General features: G+C 39.0%; 2 protein-coding genes across 2 annotated transcripts; one reads left to right on the forward strand and one right to left on the reverse strand.

Moving 5' to 3' along the window:
* Positions 1-2,327: 2,327 nt before the first annotated feature.
* alox5ap (arachidonate 5-lipoxygenase-activating protein) lies at positions 2,328-5,374 on the forward strand. The gene is made up of 5 exons (XM_062537047.1): positions 2,328-2,485; positions 2,644-2,725; positions 3,639-3,709; positions 4,043-4,124; positions 5,072-5,374. The coding sequence occupies exons 1-5, from the start codon at positions 2,416-2,418 to the stop codon at positions 5,232-5,234; spliced, it is 468 nt and encodes a 155-aa protein (XP_062393031.1). The 5' UTR covers positions 2,328-2,415; the 3' UTR covers positions 5,235-5,374.
* Positions 5,375-5,539: 165 nt separating this feature from the next.
* Positions 5,540-7,173, reverse strand: LOC134080542 (mesenteric estrogen-dependent adipogenesis protein-like). Its single transcript, XM_062537045.1, has 5 exons — positions 6,939-7,173; positions 6,607-6,740; positions 6,253-6,368; positions 5,961-6,128; positions 5,540-5,853 (listed from the first exon to the last, which is right to left on the reverse strand). Exons 1-5 carry the CDS (start codon positions 7,130-7,132, stop codon positions 5,839-5,841), a joined length of 627 nt encoding a protein of 208 aa, XP_062393029.1. The 5' UTR covers positions 7,133-7,173; the 3' UTR covers positions 5,540-5,838.
* Between the last annotated feature and the right edge of the window lie 7,929 nt (positions 7,174-15,102).

Below are 15,102 nucleotides of genomic sequence, written 5' to 3' on the forward strand. Positions count from 1 at the left end.
GCATAATGCTAAAACTAAAATCAGAGCCCAACAACCATCAATATGTAATTCTAAATATGTACCACTAGGCTGCACTGAAGCTTAAGAAATCTTTTAATCAGTATCTCAACATGAAACATGAGACAGACATAGACACAGCCGTATGGCACTAACTGCTCAGATTCAGGGTTCTATCCACTCCAGTGATGTGATGAGATGCTCTGATGAGTAAATAGACTAGGAGATTTCAAATATTAGATAAAAAAAATTGATTAATTTGAATGTTTACTACTAGCCTATAATTTGAGTGCCTGGAGGAGGCAATAAAATATCGATCCACGTGAGTTATCCAGCAAGCAGTTTATCTATTATCAATGCAGACTAATCATAAATTAATTGTGTTATTTTATAGGCCCAATTAGGCCTATGTGAATAATGGCTAATTATTTACCTCCCAATTAGATGTATATATTTTTTTCTCTTTAGGGTTAGACTTTAGCAACATTTACTGATTTAATCAATCTTTTAATGAAAATGCAGGGACCATTATATTATGTGAATCTATTTTGGTCCCCAGAAATTGTGGTAGATGTTTTTGTTCGAAAAACCTGATTGGAAACTGATTGGAGTTTCAGCACACACAGAGAAGCGGTTTATAGCCAGAGATTAACATTCATGGAGGCTCAACAGGGTCAAAATGGAGGAAATGAATAAAATCAAAGCATGAAAAAATAATCCTTCTTATTGTGTAGTGCTTTGAATATCCAGCAGAGGGTGCTATGAGTAGAATGAGTATCTTATCGAGGCTGTCCTCCTGTTGCAGTTGACAACAGGGGCTCTTTCATGCATTATTGCTGCACCTTGCACTTGAAAACTTCACAGAGGCTAATTTTTAAGCTTTGAATTAGGAAGTTATTGTGGTTTCAACTTTCCACAGCTCTGAACACACTCTCTGTTCCTTATTGACCAGTTATTTTATGTTTGTTTGGCTGCTGATCTGCTCCGCATAACTCATGGCTGCCAAATTTCCTTGTAATTTATTTCAAAAACGAAAATGTTCATAACCTTTTTAACCTTTGTTTGTTTCTACTCTTGATGATTACAATTTGCTTATGTAAATCCAAAATCCATATATCATACAACACTATCAACCTTGAGATGCACATTCACTTTATTCTGCCCCACTGACAAGTGTAAATGTTCTACAAACATGGAGCATAAAGGGAATGCCTTCTGGCATAGCTCTATACTTTCTAGAAGGAAGTATTTTGCTCTTCTCTCTCTCTCTCTCTCTCTCTCTCTCTCTGTCACTTTCCCAGTGGGTTTTGTTGAGGTTTGTGAATGAAATAACCCCTGTAACCACATTCATCACATTCCTGACCCTGTACGCAAAGCAGACAGTTTCATATCCACATTTCTTTGTCTGCTGATTTTTATTTCAGCCTCAATTATAACCCTGTTGACGTGCAACAAAGCATATTTGAGTGAAAATCATGATAAAGTTGCTGTTATGAAGCAACAACAACTGCAGCAATAAAATTGCACTGCTCCATTCCTTCCTCCTGAGCCAATGTGCTGATAACAGAACTGTTTATGGCTATGTCCCTGACATGATGTTTGTTCCCTAAAACAGGACCAAATGCAATCGCTGATCTTAAAGCATAGTCGCAATAGGTGCTCAATGCAGTGTTCAACTTCATTAATTGCAGTGCATGTACAGAGTGGTGTGATCTGCCGAACACACCATCAGGGCACCTCTCCCTAGGTTATAAGAAATAGGCCCAAAGTATTGTTGGACTCCTCACAGGACTTTTCAAAACACTGAGGTCAGGCAAACTTGCTACAAGATCAGAACAGAGAGACTGAGGAGGACCTTCTCTCCTCAAGCCATGCGTATCCTGAACAAGCACAATGCTAAATAAGTTAAGTTGAGCTTACACTTACACACTTGCACATGGACTAGGTTACACACACTGCACTTTATACTCTGTCTAAAATATTTCTTGGTCTGTCTTTTTCACACCCGCACAGAAAAAGCTGAACACCAAACGAAATTTCACTGCATGTTTTATGTTAGTATTTCTATGTGACAAATAAACCTTGTTGTATTCTTGTAATTGTGGACCTCATTATTTTTATGTGATGCCATTGTTTCCAGAACAGTTCAATACATGCAGTTAAAGTATGAAATTAGGGTGTAATTCATTGTAATTGTAAGTCATGGTCATCACGAAAACCTGTTCCTGTATCAGAGGGGGAGAGAGAGAGAGAGAGAGAGAGAGAGAGAGAGAGAGAGAGACTGACTGACTTCCTAGAGAGGAAACGTACGTAAATTTGTGGTGCATTGAGTTGTGAGGGTTCTTCCTCATTTAGTTGTTGCATCTGTGCAGTGAAGACCTGTTTGCAAGAGACAGCTCATCTGATCCCAAATCGAACATGGATGCCGATATCATGGAGAACATCTTTCTTCTAGTGTTGGTTACCCTAATAAGCGTTCTTCAAAATGGTAAGCAAATTACTTACGATCATGCTATCTTTGAATCATGCAATGGGTCAGCAGGGTCATCATGAATGCTATAGAACTTTGGATAGCCTATTGTTTTTCATTTATTGACATAATCTAATAGGCAGTGATAAATAAAAAATATTTTAAACTTTTTTCAGCGTTCTTTGCTCTGAAGGTTGAGAAAGAATGCACATCCCAAAATACGAAGGCTGCTGCATTTGAACGACTGTCATGTGCCAAGTAAGACTATTATTTATGTGCATGCATCTAATAATAATGCAAATAATGATAAGGTATAAACATGCCATAGCATTGCCAAATGAATGCACGTTTCCCCTGTATAATTTGGATGGTAATGTAGACATGATGTTGGATACTGCTTGTTCTGCTCGCAGCATCAACGTATTTGCATTTTAGGCCTACTCACAGAGTTCCACTAATGTTGTAAACTTTCCATTTCATTTGCATATATGTCAGCATTTCATACAAGACTACGAGGAAAGTCCCTGCCTTTCACCATTAACACTGGCTGCAAGTGTGGAAGCAGACAAATACTATATTGGCTCCATGTTTCTATATGTTTCAATATGACTCCATGTTATATAATAGTTTATTTGCTTAGTCACGGTAGCCTAAAGGAAAGAGGCTTATATGTTTGTGGTTGAAATGAGTGATAATTATAACCAAAGCACCTCCACATCCTGTTCAGATCAGCATACAAGTGTGTCATATCTGCATCTTCTGAGCAGATCTTTATGCAAGGAAATCATTTCTTAAGATGTGCTACTGAGAGCAGAACTGCACCAAAGGAGTGTTATGTCAGTATACTTGTACATTTTGAATGATTGATTCACTAACTTCTAGCAAGTAAATGCTGCCATAAGAATCCATGCCTGTCATTATATGAGGTCATTGCACATACTTGGTCTTAGAGGAAGTGTATTTTTAAAGTATTTGGCTTGAGCAAACATCTTGACAAACTGAGAAAGGGGAACATGACATTTGTTGCATCCCCTTTTAAAAACAGCAGGGGAACCTAAACATCAATCGCCTTGCAACAGTTAACTTCAGTATGAGACTGGCAGGGGAAGTGTCAGTCTCAATTTCATGTGTTTGTAACCCCCGATTGTGTGATGATCTTTGTTTTCCTCAGACGAAATTGCATGGACACATATCCCACATTCCTGGCTGTCATGTGGTGTGCTGGTATCTGCCTCAGTCAGGGTAAAGTGTGCTTCCCCATGTCTTATTTCACAACACATACAGTATCTGACACCAGATACTGATAGAAGTAGAATATGAGTGTTGCGAGCTTGAAGTGATGGAGATTGCGAGATGGTGCAATTATTAACAGTAGATTTCCATCCTTCCTGGAAACATGCAAACTTGTCAACTTGCTAAAGGCATACAGTACATGCAGCACAGCAATATGCCTGTTGGGGATCTGTGACTTTCATTTGCATTGGTGGTCCCTGAACATGCAAGTTCATCATCAGGAAGGGCTCCTGTGTTAGCACTGTCTCTGTTTTAACAACACATTTTTTCTTTATCTTTTAGCTCCAGCAGCATTTGCAGGAGCAGTGTACCTGTTCGCACGGCAGAAGTACTTCGTTGGGTACATGGGCCAAACATGTCAGGGGTAAATACAGATAACTTAATCTTTTTAGAAGCGTATGCAAAGTGTAGAGAAAGGGTAAAAAAAATGGACTGTGTGTGTGTGATTCCTTCTGCAGAGATGCACTCACTTGTCGTCAAAATACCATGACGCTGTTTTATTGATTTGATTTTGCGCTCCTTGCTCTTAAAGGGAATGCCAGATGTCACTCTCAATTGGTTTAAGGGATCTTACATTCTAAACACACCCATGACTATTTAAGACATAAGAACAAACCTTTTGAGCAATGCGCCTGGCGTCTGATCACCCAATCTTTTTTTCTTTTCTTTTTTTTTTAAATTATGCGCCTGATGACACATATTTTTGTCATTGACACACCATGGGTGTGAAATGTTCATTTGACAACTTGTGAACACAAGCACAGTATAGAAGATGTATGGCAGATAGCACATATAGGTTAAGTGTGAATGAATGACTACTGTAGATACCTTTATTACATCATAGAAATTCAATATACTGTAATGCAGACCAATGTGACAGTAACATCAAAGATAGATATTTTCATAAATGTTTTTACATCAAGAAGTCAATATAGATTCATTGAAAGTGTGCAAAGACACACACTTTATGTACAGTATGTGTTTATGTAGCCACCCTGATGTAAATATCATTGTTGACACCCGGATGTATATGCCATACTTAGATGCTCACACCCATACAAATGCAAATAGCATCTGTCAACAAAATGGATGTATTGTGCCAAATAATAAATAATAATAATAATGATAATTTCAAGATGGTTCAATTTTGCCTGGTGAAACAAAGTTGATTCTCAAGCTAACCATAAATTATCATTTCACTGAGATCTTTTGTGACTCCAGAGATATTGCTGGTGATATTTATGCAGTCTGTTTCACACAACTTTATCATCACAAATAATAAATAAATAAATAATGTCTTTCTCATGACAGAACCCCGGGTTATCTGTTTGGGAAACGTATGCTTTCCTTCCTGTTCCTAATGTGTGTGGTGGGCATCTTGAACTATCTGCTGGGCCAATACTGTGGAAGTGACTACAAGGAATACATACAGACCATCACCAAGGCCGCCTCTCCCCTTCTTCTGATTCCCTGAGCTCTACACCAGCAGCTGCGCAGAATGACTTCAGGGTTTTGCCGTCAGATCTTTGTGTTGATGCAGACATGTGCAGGCTTTTTTGATCAGGGATTTCGTGTGAAAATTGATGTGAATAAAACCAGTTTTCTTTGCAAGTTTTCTTGTGTGTGCACAGGGTTTTATGGAAATAAGCATAAAATGTGTTGGAGGACCAATGTGTATACCAAAGTATAAAGTGAGATACATATAATAAAATGATAAATTAATGTAGATATGAGAAATAATTAAATAAAAGAACTGCATGGATTCACATCACTATAAAGAAAGTTTACATTCAAGTTTATTTACATCAGTGAATAGAATCTTATTCTGATCCATCAGTCTTCATTTACATTTACATGTAACATTATTCATTGAGCAGATGCCAAAAGACATTTAATTATAAGGCTACAACTGTACAAAATGACATATAATGCAAAAGTATCACCAATATCCATCAAAAATAAAATGCTTATAAATCCTTATATGAAATGCATGCTTGTCGGAGTAAACCAGAGATTTTGGCAGTTGCCTGTATGACATCCACGTCCACCTAAGGGAGAAGCTTTGCCTTCAAGTGTCATTATTCATAAGTTATCTGTGGGAGAACAAAACATTGTTAGTAGAAGCTAACAATGTTTATCATCTTTGAAAAGACCACTGTACATTTTTTTAAGAACCTTGAGACAAGATTATAGCCTATACCTTAAAATGGCGGTTACTCAGACCACACCAGAAGGGAATGTCGAACAGGGCATCCGAATGGTACTTGAGGGTAAAGGAACAATCTGTCCAAGACTTCCCCTTAAAACCACTGGGAAGAACATTTTCCCTTCTCCCCACCCAACTCTGCAATGCTTGGCTCAGGTCGATCTAAGTGGGGAAATGTGTACAGATTACTTCATGGTGAAAGTCACATCCTATTGCATAGGCTATTTACATCATCAGGAAGTGGAGAAAAATGCCAGAGTCCAACTGATGTAAAAAGTCTTCTTACTTCCACGTTGTAGCTTTCTCCTGCCACTGAAGAAATTGCCCGATCTAGTACTTGTTCCATTTGCCATTTGACAAAGGGGTGTTTCCCATTTAACATCACTATAAAGTATGTGCTCCCTGCAAAATGTGAAAGGGGAGGAGGGATGCTTAAAATCAAACTCATCACGTGACAATGATAGGCTACAAGATTAATTTGCACGGCACAAGTTGGTTAAAGGTTTTACGCAAACATAAGAACATGACATTGGCCTCCCTGAATGCCAACCTGGCGGAATTGGCATGCGCTATAATTACGCATTGGTCTAGGAATTAGGATAATGTTAGATTTCTGCGAATATCTGGATTGTTTACCAACCTTCAGCAGTTCGAGATAGTTTTTCACCCTTTAGTGAACAGATATCACTAGCAGATGCCAGCAGATACATTTGTTGTGAAGTTATTTTTTTCCTCATCTTTGAATAGCTGCCCAGATTGTTGACCACGAACTCTCTGAGAAAGAAGACACTGCATTAGTTTAGCAGACTACCCCCCCCCCCCCCCTCTCTCTCTCTCTCTCTCTCTCTCTCTCTCTCTCTCTCTCACACACACACACACACACACACACACACACACACTCAATAAGATTATAGCAACAGCATATTGATCATATTTTAATTTTTAGCGGTAGGATTTCAAGTTTAGGCCTACCTTCCCGTTGAGAACTGGAAGATAACTTTTCTGTTGTTCGAGTGAAATTCGTCGATGAACACGCAACAGTTATTTGGGTCGGACTTCACCAGTGTGTGTCCGGACTCCCGACTTTGCACTCTAAATCCATGTGGAGGATTCCTAAGGAAATCTTCGACTTCAGATATTTCCATAAAAATCCGTCTGTCTGCCATGTTGCTGTGTGCGTCTCGTGCATGAAGTCTAGGCTATGATGTCGAGATGTTTTGTATTAACACTTGACCTGACTATGTCCCACCCCGTGGGTGGTTCTCAAACGCACCAATTTATGGCTTGTCACACATCAACTAGCATTAACCTACATGTGGTTTTACGACATCAGTTATCGATCGTGTGACAGAAGAAAACAAACACAAATTCACATGGTAAGCTTTATCGGAGCTGTTAAATGATGGATGAGTTTTAAGGTGTGCTGTCTGCAGTGTAAACGGAAACAGGATTAAAACAAATAGAGAATTGACAGGGCCTTTGTGCACAAACAGGCCAAAGTGACCTATATCCAAACATGTCTCACAACAAACCAACAATGAAGAAGGCTATTTGCAGAATCCAAGTGAGCATTTTTTTTTTTTTTTATCAAACCTTAACTGCAGATATAAGGTGATGTCACCTGATGAAACTGATGTCACGACTAGGACATGTTAAATGCGTTCAAGGTCACTTTGTGGCCATGACAATTAAATGCTTACAATGGGTATTGTGTGATCCCCTCACCCCATTTTGATGTTAATGCTGATAATGCTTTGTGGGTAACATAGAAACACACCATATGGAACACACAAGGTAATAGTACATAAAAGGGCAATAGTTTAAGAGTGTTTAAAAGTAATCATTAAAAGACATAGGCTAACACAACATGATTACTCATTATAGTGATACTCACCCAGTGAACAGCAGCAAGAGACTCTTGAAGTAGTCCCAAACTGTCCTAAACATTTATTTATTTATTTTTATTTTTTTTTAAGATTATTTTTTGGGCTTTTTTTTATGCCTTTATTTGGACAGGACAGTAGAGAGAATGACAGGAAGTGAGTGGGAGAGAGAGTCGGGGTGGGATCTGGAAAGGACCACGGGGCGGGAATCGAACCCGGGTCGCCAGCGTACGGTGCAGGTGCCCCAGCCAGTTGCGCCACTGCCAGGGCCGAGATTAAACATTTATTTATTTTCTGGGCTGAACATAACACACGCACACACGCACGCACGCACGCACGCACGCACGCACGCACACACACACACACACACACACACACACACACACACACACACACACACACACACACACACACACACACACACACACACAGTACAACTATTTGGTATCACACTCTTTTCCTCACCCATTGAGTATGTGCAATAGACCTCTGAAGTTTCCGGATCCAAAGCTGCCATCTTTGACCGTGTAAGGAGATCTAGGTGTTAATTGAAGCGAACTACCTATGGTAGTAGGCCTACAATGCAAGTTCGCTCTGGTAGGCTATAGCCAACATCAATGTTTGATGTCTTAGTATGTCACAGTATCCATAGGCAGAAGACAATAGTGTGTTTAATGAAATGTCTGCATTTTCAATTTCCTTATCCCCACACGAGTTAACAGGTGCAATAATTCAAATCTTGTTCATGTCTAATGTTATTCCCATAGGAAAAAGGGCAAGCTACCAGATCTCCTTATGGGCATAGATAGCTTTTTTCGTAGGCTACCTTCAGAGGTCTATTGGCATGAAGTGCCCTTCTAAGACCTGTAGATACACTGTAAAAAATGGCTGTGAAATTCACAGTTATTTACAGGAAATTCCACAGTAGCACTACTGTATATGCTTTTTACAGTAGAATGTTGTAAAATTTACAGTAACGCCGCTACAATTACAGTAGTCCCAGTGTTACTGTAGACATTACAGTAGTCAAAGCACTACTGTAAAACAAACACAGTATAGCCACTATAGTACTGTAAATAGTAAAGTAAACTACTGTATTTTTTCTTTTCAACAATTGGCCAGTAAGTTACTGTAAATAATACTGAAATCACAGTATTTAATTGGTTTTCATTTTACAGTGAATGTAGCCTGGGTTTTCCCATACTGCCTTGCGCGGTGATTTCAATCCCGCTGCTAATAGGCCAGTCAATCTAGCTCAAAAAAGGGCCAAAACTTAAACTAATTGCTATAGTAATGGTTCATACTTTTTATTGATCCTTAAACCCTCCTGCATCACATATTAAAAATCTACCCATTTATATTTAGTGGAACATACTTTTATTCAAGGTCAAAGGTAGCAATTTCCAATGCATTTTGCCTTTGGGATTTACTACTGGTGAAATGGGTAAAATGTTAAACTATAGATATCAAATTGAAACTTTCACAGTTGTTTACTCACATGAAGGCAAATATTTTTGTATTGCAAGTTTTCTGAAATGTGATGGTTAGATATGCAAATGAGACCAGTTTTACCTAAATATGCAATAATTTGCATATATTTCTAGAAAACTAAATCTGAACGATAGGGTACAGTCAGCTTCAAAATAATTGCTGCAATTTGCTTCTATATTAGATACCAAAAGCCTATGCAAAGGGAATATTAGATATTACTTCATATCACCTCAGAAATGAAGAAATCAAGTCAAGTCAAAATCAATGCGTTTCAATGGAAGTACATTATAGAACAAATGATTGTCAAAAAGTGGGGGCGCTATGCATTCACACGTAAAATACGGACGGAGGTATGAATACACCACCGGATAGAACGTGCGTACAAAATACGGACGTAAATTGCCACACGTTGAGTATGAATGGGCCTAGCAGTGGCGTGCGGTGGGGTCTGTGGCAGGGTAGGCAGTGGCCATTCACTATGTAAATTCCATTTTCATGGTAATACTCCTACTACTTAGTCATTTCACAGAATCAGGGGTCACTAGGTGTGCAATTTTTTTCATTATTATTTTTTTCCAACCTACGGGGGTCCGGGGGTTTCTCCCCGGGAAATTTAGAAAATTGGGCTTTTAAAGATGCAGTTTCAACGTAGTTTGAGAAGGAAAGGGAGAAAATTCGTTGGGGTCCTTATCATCATATTTTAATAACAAATAGCCTAAAGCTAATTTCCCTCACTAGACCTACTGGTATTTATGGGGGATTAAGAGGGGGGAAATCGTTTTAACTGAGACCCAAACCTTTTTTTCTGCCCGTGACATTATGAATACCTTGTGCTTTGTTGGCTTCTTTAGCAGCTATCACGCCGACCTGCTGCAAACGTGACACATCTTGATCTTGTAGGCTACTGTTGATGAATTATAACCTCGTTTTCTAGCCTCTCGGTGTACTTGGTCGATTATGGTTATTCGTCTGGGTTTTTAATTAGCTAAACTACATAAATCCACCATTAATTTGTAATTGTATGCCTCCTCCCTGCTGTTTATTTCCTATGTGGAGTTGTCCGAGCTGATGTCCCGAGTCCCATTGAGGCCGGACTGCCATTGGCTTATCTGCGTTCGAAAGGCAGCGCTTGGCGGGAATAAGCATGCTTATCGATGCTCATAAACTTTCGCATGAATCATGTAATACGCATGCGCAATCTCCGAAATTCGCAGCATTGAAATGAATGGTGAGGATAGGCAGAGACCTTACAAGCCTACCCTGGCCTGGCCTTTGGAATCCAAGCAAGCTTCGGGACGGCTTGCTTGGGCGTTCCCACGGTAACCAGGCATGTTTGCTTTGCTGCGTAGTTCAGTGTTGTGAATCGCTGTTTGCGTAAGCCTTCACGTTTGAGTTTTTGACCTTAATACCCAGGGGGCAAAGGGGGTTTTACAGACATGGGCTGCTGTAAAAGGTTGTCATGCAAAAATAAAATCTAGGATGTCCCAGGATCACAACCTGGGTGGCCACCCCGGTCAATAAGCTGCTGTTTGTGTGTTATCGCCCTTTTTATGCCCCATTATAAGTCTATGGATGAATATATTATGGGGTGAATAGGGTAAAAATGTTAACAAATAGATATCCCTACAAAAATTCCTCAGATGAGTATTTACATTAAGGCAATACTTTTTTGTATTGCAAGTTTTTTAAAAAATATCATGTACAAGTATGTAAATGAGGCATCATACACTTAGCCTAAATGTACGCAATAGCCAAATGATCAATGTTTGGCCTGTACCTTATGGGTAAATACAGTAAGAAACAGCCTAGGCTGAGCCTAACCTATATATTTTCTAGGATCGTACACCCTGTAGATATGATTTAATATGTGCTATGACAAGTCTCACCTTCTTCCACAACATGCATCTCTCTAAAGTATTTGCATTGCATTGTAATGCATTGATTCTCAATGAACACCCATGTAGCTTTAGGTTAGTGTAACCCAAAATGTTCCCATGTTGACATTAATTTTTATATTCAGCATAGCCAGATCTTTCACAAAAAGTTTGTTGGGTTGATAGAGGTGCACTTTAAGCCCCCCAAGTCCAAGGCTATAAATGTATGCACATTTTGCATATTTCATTAGATAATGGTTCATCTACATGAATGTATAAAATATTTCAGAAAACTTGCAATACAAAAAAGTATTATCTTACAGTGAGTAATCATCTGAGGAATTTTTGTGGGAATATCTATTTGTTAAAATTTTTACCCTATTCACCCCATAATATATTCGTCCATAGACTTATAATGGGGCATAAAGAGGGCGATAAAACACAAACAGCAGCTTATTGACCGGGTTGGCCACCCAGGTTGTGATCCTGGGACACCCTAGATTTTATTTTTGTATGACAACCTTTTACAGCAGCCCATGTCTGATTTCCCTAAAATAGGGGGTTTTGCCCCCTGGGTATAAATAAGACGTACATTTACTTTCTAGAATTGAAATTGCATTCTAATTGTATTGTTTGTGACTTCAGTGTGAGCTTTTAATAATATTGTTTTAAAATATGTGTCGTCCTTCTTTTTAAAATGAAATTTACTCAGGGTAGGCACTGCCTACCCTGCCTACCCTGACCGCACGTCTCTGGGGCCTAGTAACATTACTTTGCGAACTCCTTGGGGCATCGGTAGTTAACATTAAACTTAATACATGTACAGTAGTGTTGATGCATAATATGTAGTGTTGTTATAACTGGAAAGAGGACCAGTAAAACAAATTAATGAAGTAGGCTGATGTGTAAGTTATCTCACCCCTAATTTAGGAACTGTAGTTTTGCATAGTCATGCTCATAGATCCGTCATATAGTGGATGTGAAAGGGGAGCATTTGGGGAATTTCAATTACCAGAAATATCATGCCGATAAGTAAAGGGATCTTTAGTTTGTGAAGGGTAGTGTTTGGCTAAATGGTATTCATTTTATAGCCTTTATTTGCCCAATGTTTGGTGACTTACATTGAGGCATGTGTTTATTTAAGATGCATGTGAGTGTAGTAGTGCTTCAGTGATGGTCTTTTCATGTTCTGTGTGTTTTGCAATGTATTAATTAATGTAAGCCTCTTTCTGTTCCCTCTGTTAGTAGGTGGTGTGAGGACTGCTGCCCTGAGAACGCTGTGTCAGAGACACTTAGGCTGTGTGCATTTTGGAATGTTCCAAATGTGTGTCACTTCCATAAGGAAGAATTTCCAAGCCTGCAAGTGAGTTCACTCACCAAATAGAGACACACGCATATAGCATTTAATATGTGTGCATATGTACTGTATTTGTGTCTGTAACTGTTTAGTTTATCCCCTCCTTTCATGTGTCTGTTATGACTTTGTGGGCTCAACTGTCAACAACTGTCCAGGGCGAAGTCGGTCTACCCTGATGGCACTACCTGATGGCACTACCCTGATGATGTCTGTTAGCCATGGCTGCTGCCCTCAACATGGTGTAAGTGTTTGTGTTTTATTTATGTTCATAAATAAACTGATATCAAGAAGTAACATAGATGGTGACAAGGGTGGCAAGGGTGCTTTATGGCAAGGTAATTATCATTTCTATTTCTACATCTGATTGCCTTGCTTATTTTTTAAAGCTATGATTTGTTTTGTATGGCAATTACTGTTTATTAACAAATTATATGGCAATCGCTGTTTATTCTTTTTAGGAGCCATCCAGAAGTCCCAGCCTGGAGCCAGAGGCTGCTATTGCAAGTCAGATGGGAGATGGCCTACGGTATGTTAGGCATCAGAAAAGTGGTGTACGCATGAAGGCAGAGTTGCCGCAGGCAATTATGAGATTAGGTATGATATCACATAGACATACTTCTGTTCAGAAGTGTAGGGTCACTTCGAAATGTCCCCTTAAAAAAAAAAAAAAACACTGGACATATCAAAGGGAACTCCCAGACTTTGCTATGGTGGTGTATTGTACACATCTGCATTACTTCTATCTATTGCACCTGACTAGTGTGGGTTTGCTTTTATTTGTCACACAACCGGAGTAGTTTGCATTAATTACTGTATATTCATGAACGGGGTCAATTGTAATGTATGCTTTCTTTCTATTTTTCAGACACTTGACATTTACTGCGGAAGGTACCATCAGAGCACCTCTCCCTACCCTGCAGGATACCTATACCAGAGGAGTACAACAACGGCCCAAAAGTATTTCAAAAGACATTTCACGCTCTGACCACGGACTGTTTAAACCACTGAGGTCAAGCAGACGTCTCTGTTCCCACGTGGCAGACTGAGGGAACACCCACAAAACAGACTGGGGATGAGTTTCTTTACTCCGCATCCTGTACACACACAACTCCTTATACTACATTACATAGACTTGCCAGTTGCCATACTGCACTTACACACACTGTGCTTTTAACCCCCTTATCTGTGTCAAATCAGATAAGGATGTTGTTGTGTTCAAACCATGTCTACTGTTGTCTGTCAACATCCACTTGAGTCATACATTTGAAATGTCTTAAATAAATAACAAAAGTTAAAAATGTTTTATTGTCTGCAGTTAACTGAAATATTTTGGAATATGAGTTATTCTATTAATGATTGCTAATGTAAGTTCAATTGAATTCACAGTATTTAACTGACCTAGCTTCTACAGGGAAACAACCAATACTGTATATGCAACTAAAAAAAAAAAAAAATCTTAATTTAAAATCAATTGTTTTTCACTTTACAGCGAATACATAAAATACTGTAAATGAAAATGCGGGACCTTTACTGTAAAAAGTATTCACAGTAACTTACTGGCAACAATTGGCCAGTAAGTTACCGTAAATGGAAATACAGCACCTTTACTGTAAAAGGTTTTCACAGTAACTTACTGGCAACAATTGGCCAGTAAGTTACTGTAAATGATTACTTAGGCATGTTGATGATCCCACCTTTTCTTGGAATAGGCCTACCAACAGAGTTTGACCTGTCTGATTTGGCGTCTGCTAAATAACCATAACCATAACCATAACCATTTACTGTATATCCACTTGTAATGGCAAGTCAGTCAGCTTTTACGGGAAACTAGGAGCAGTCGGGATGAAGTTCAAGTAGTTTAATGTTTACACATGAAGGGCATTTCCTTGTGCTCAAGAGCCAGCTCAACTTTAAAGGAGCACACCACCGTTTTATGAAATTGAGTTATTCACCATCTCCCATCGAGTTAGATAAGTGAGCAAAAACATGTTTGTCTCCGTGCATGCATTTTCTTAGTCCGACAGCACTCCCACTAGCTTAGCTAGTGAATGGAATCTCTTGTCGCCGGACAGCATAGTCTCTTTTGAACCATAGTTGTAGTAACTCAGTTATAGGAATAGTACACTTTTAAATCAGTGTTACTAACTACTGTCCCCAAGAACTGTTTTTCATTTTCATTTGCACTGGCAATACGAAGACATAAGTAGGCCTACGCGAATGTTGTTTAGAGTGCTGTCACTGGTATTAAAATAGGCGCCACTCGCCTTACCAAAGTAGCCTATGTTTTGCAAATATTTGAATGACCTTCACTGTCTGCTACCGTTTCAAGCAAATCCTGATGCTGCACATGTTTTGTGTTTTGTGTGGGGGTTTTTTTCTGTGGAAAACAGCTGTGATATATCAGTCGGGGAAAGCAAACATGCTTGCAAACAGTAGCCTAACGTTATTCATCAGGTTTGGCAAATGAATTTATTCCGTATAGAGCTCATAGGTGTTTGATTTTATTGTCACCCAAGTAATAAATAACATCT

Source organism: Sardina pilchardus, chromosome 5, assembly GCF_963854185.1.
Source record: "Sardina pilchardus chromosome 5, fSarPil1.1, whole genome shotgun sequence".
Classification (NCBI taxonomy): Eukaryota; Metazoa; Chordata; class Actinopteri; order Clupeiformes; family Clupeidae; genus Sardina; species Sardina pilchardus.

What these genes read in the sequence shown, in the direction of transcription:
- LOC134080542 (XM_062537045.1), bottom strand. Translation starts at nt 7,132, where the DNA reads ATGGCAGACAGACGGATTTTTATGGAAATATCTGAAGTCGAAGATTTC. An exon ending in TTCCAGTTCTCAACGGGAAG is followed by an intron (nt 6,741 to 6,938) that starts GTAGGCCTAAAC and finishes CTTCTTTCTCAG; the next exon opens with AGAGTTCGTGGTCAACAATC. An exon ending in GAGAAAGCTACAACGTGGAA is followed by an intron (nt 6,129 to 6,252) that starts GTAAGAAGACTT and finishes TTCCCCACTTAG; the next exon opens with ATCGACCTGAGCCAAGCATT.
- alox5ap (XM_062537047.1), top strand. Translation starts at nt 2,416, where the DNA reads ATGGATGCCGATATCATGGAGAACATCTTTCTTCTAGTGTTGGTTACC. An exon ending in AATAAGCGTTCTTCAAAATG is followed by an intron (nt 2,486 to 2,643) that starts GTAAGCAAATTA and finishes AACTTTTTTCAG; the next exon opens with CGTTCTTTGCTCTGAAGGTT. An exon ending in TGGTATCTGCCTCAGTCAGG is followed by an intron (nt 3,710 to 4,042) that starts GTAAAGTGTGCT and finishes TTTATCTTTTAG; the next exon opens with CTCCAGCAGCATTTGCAGGA.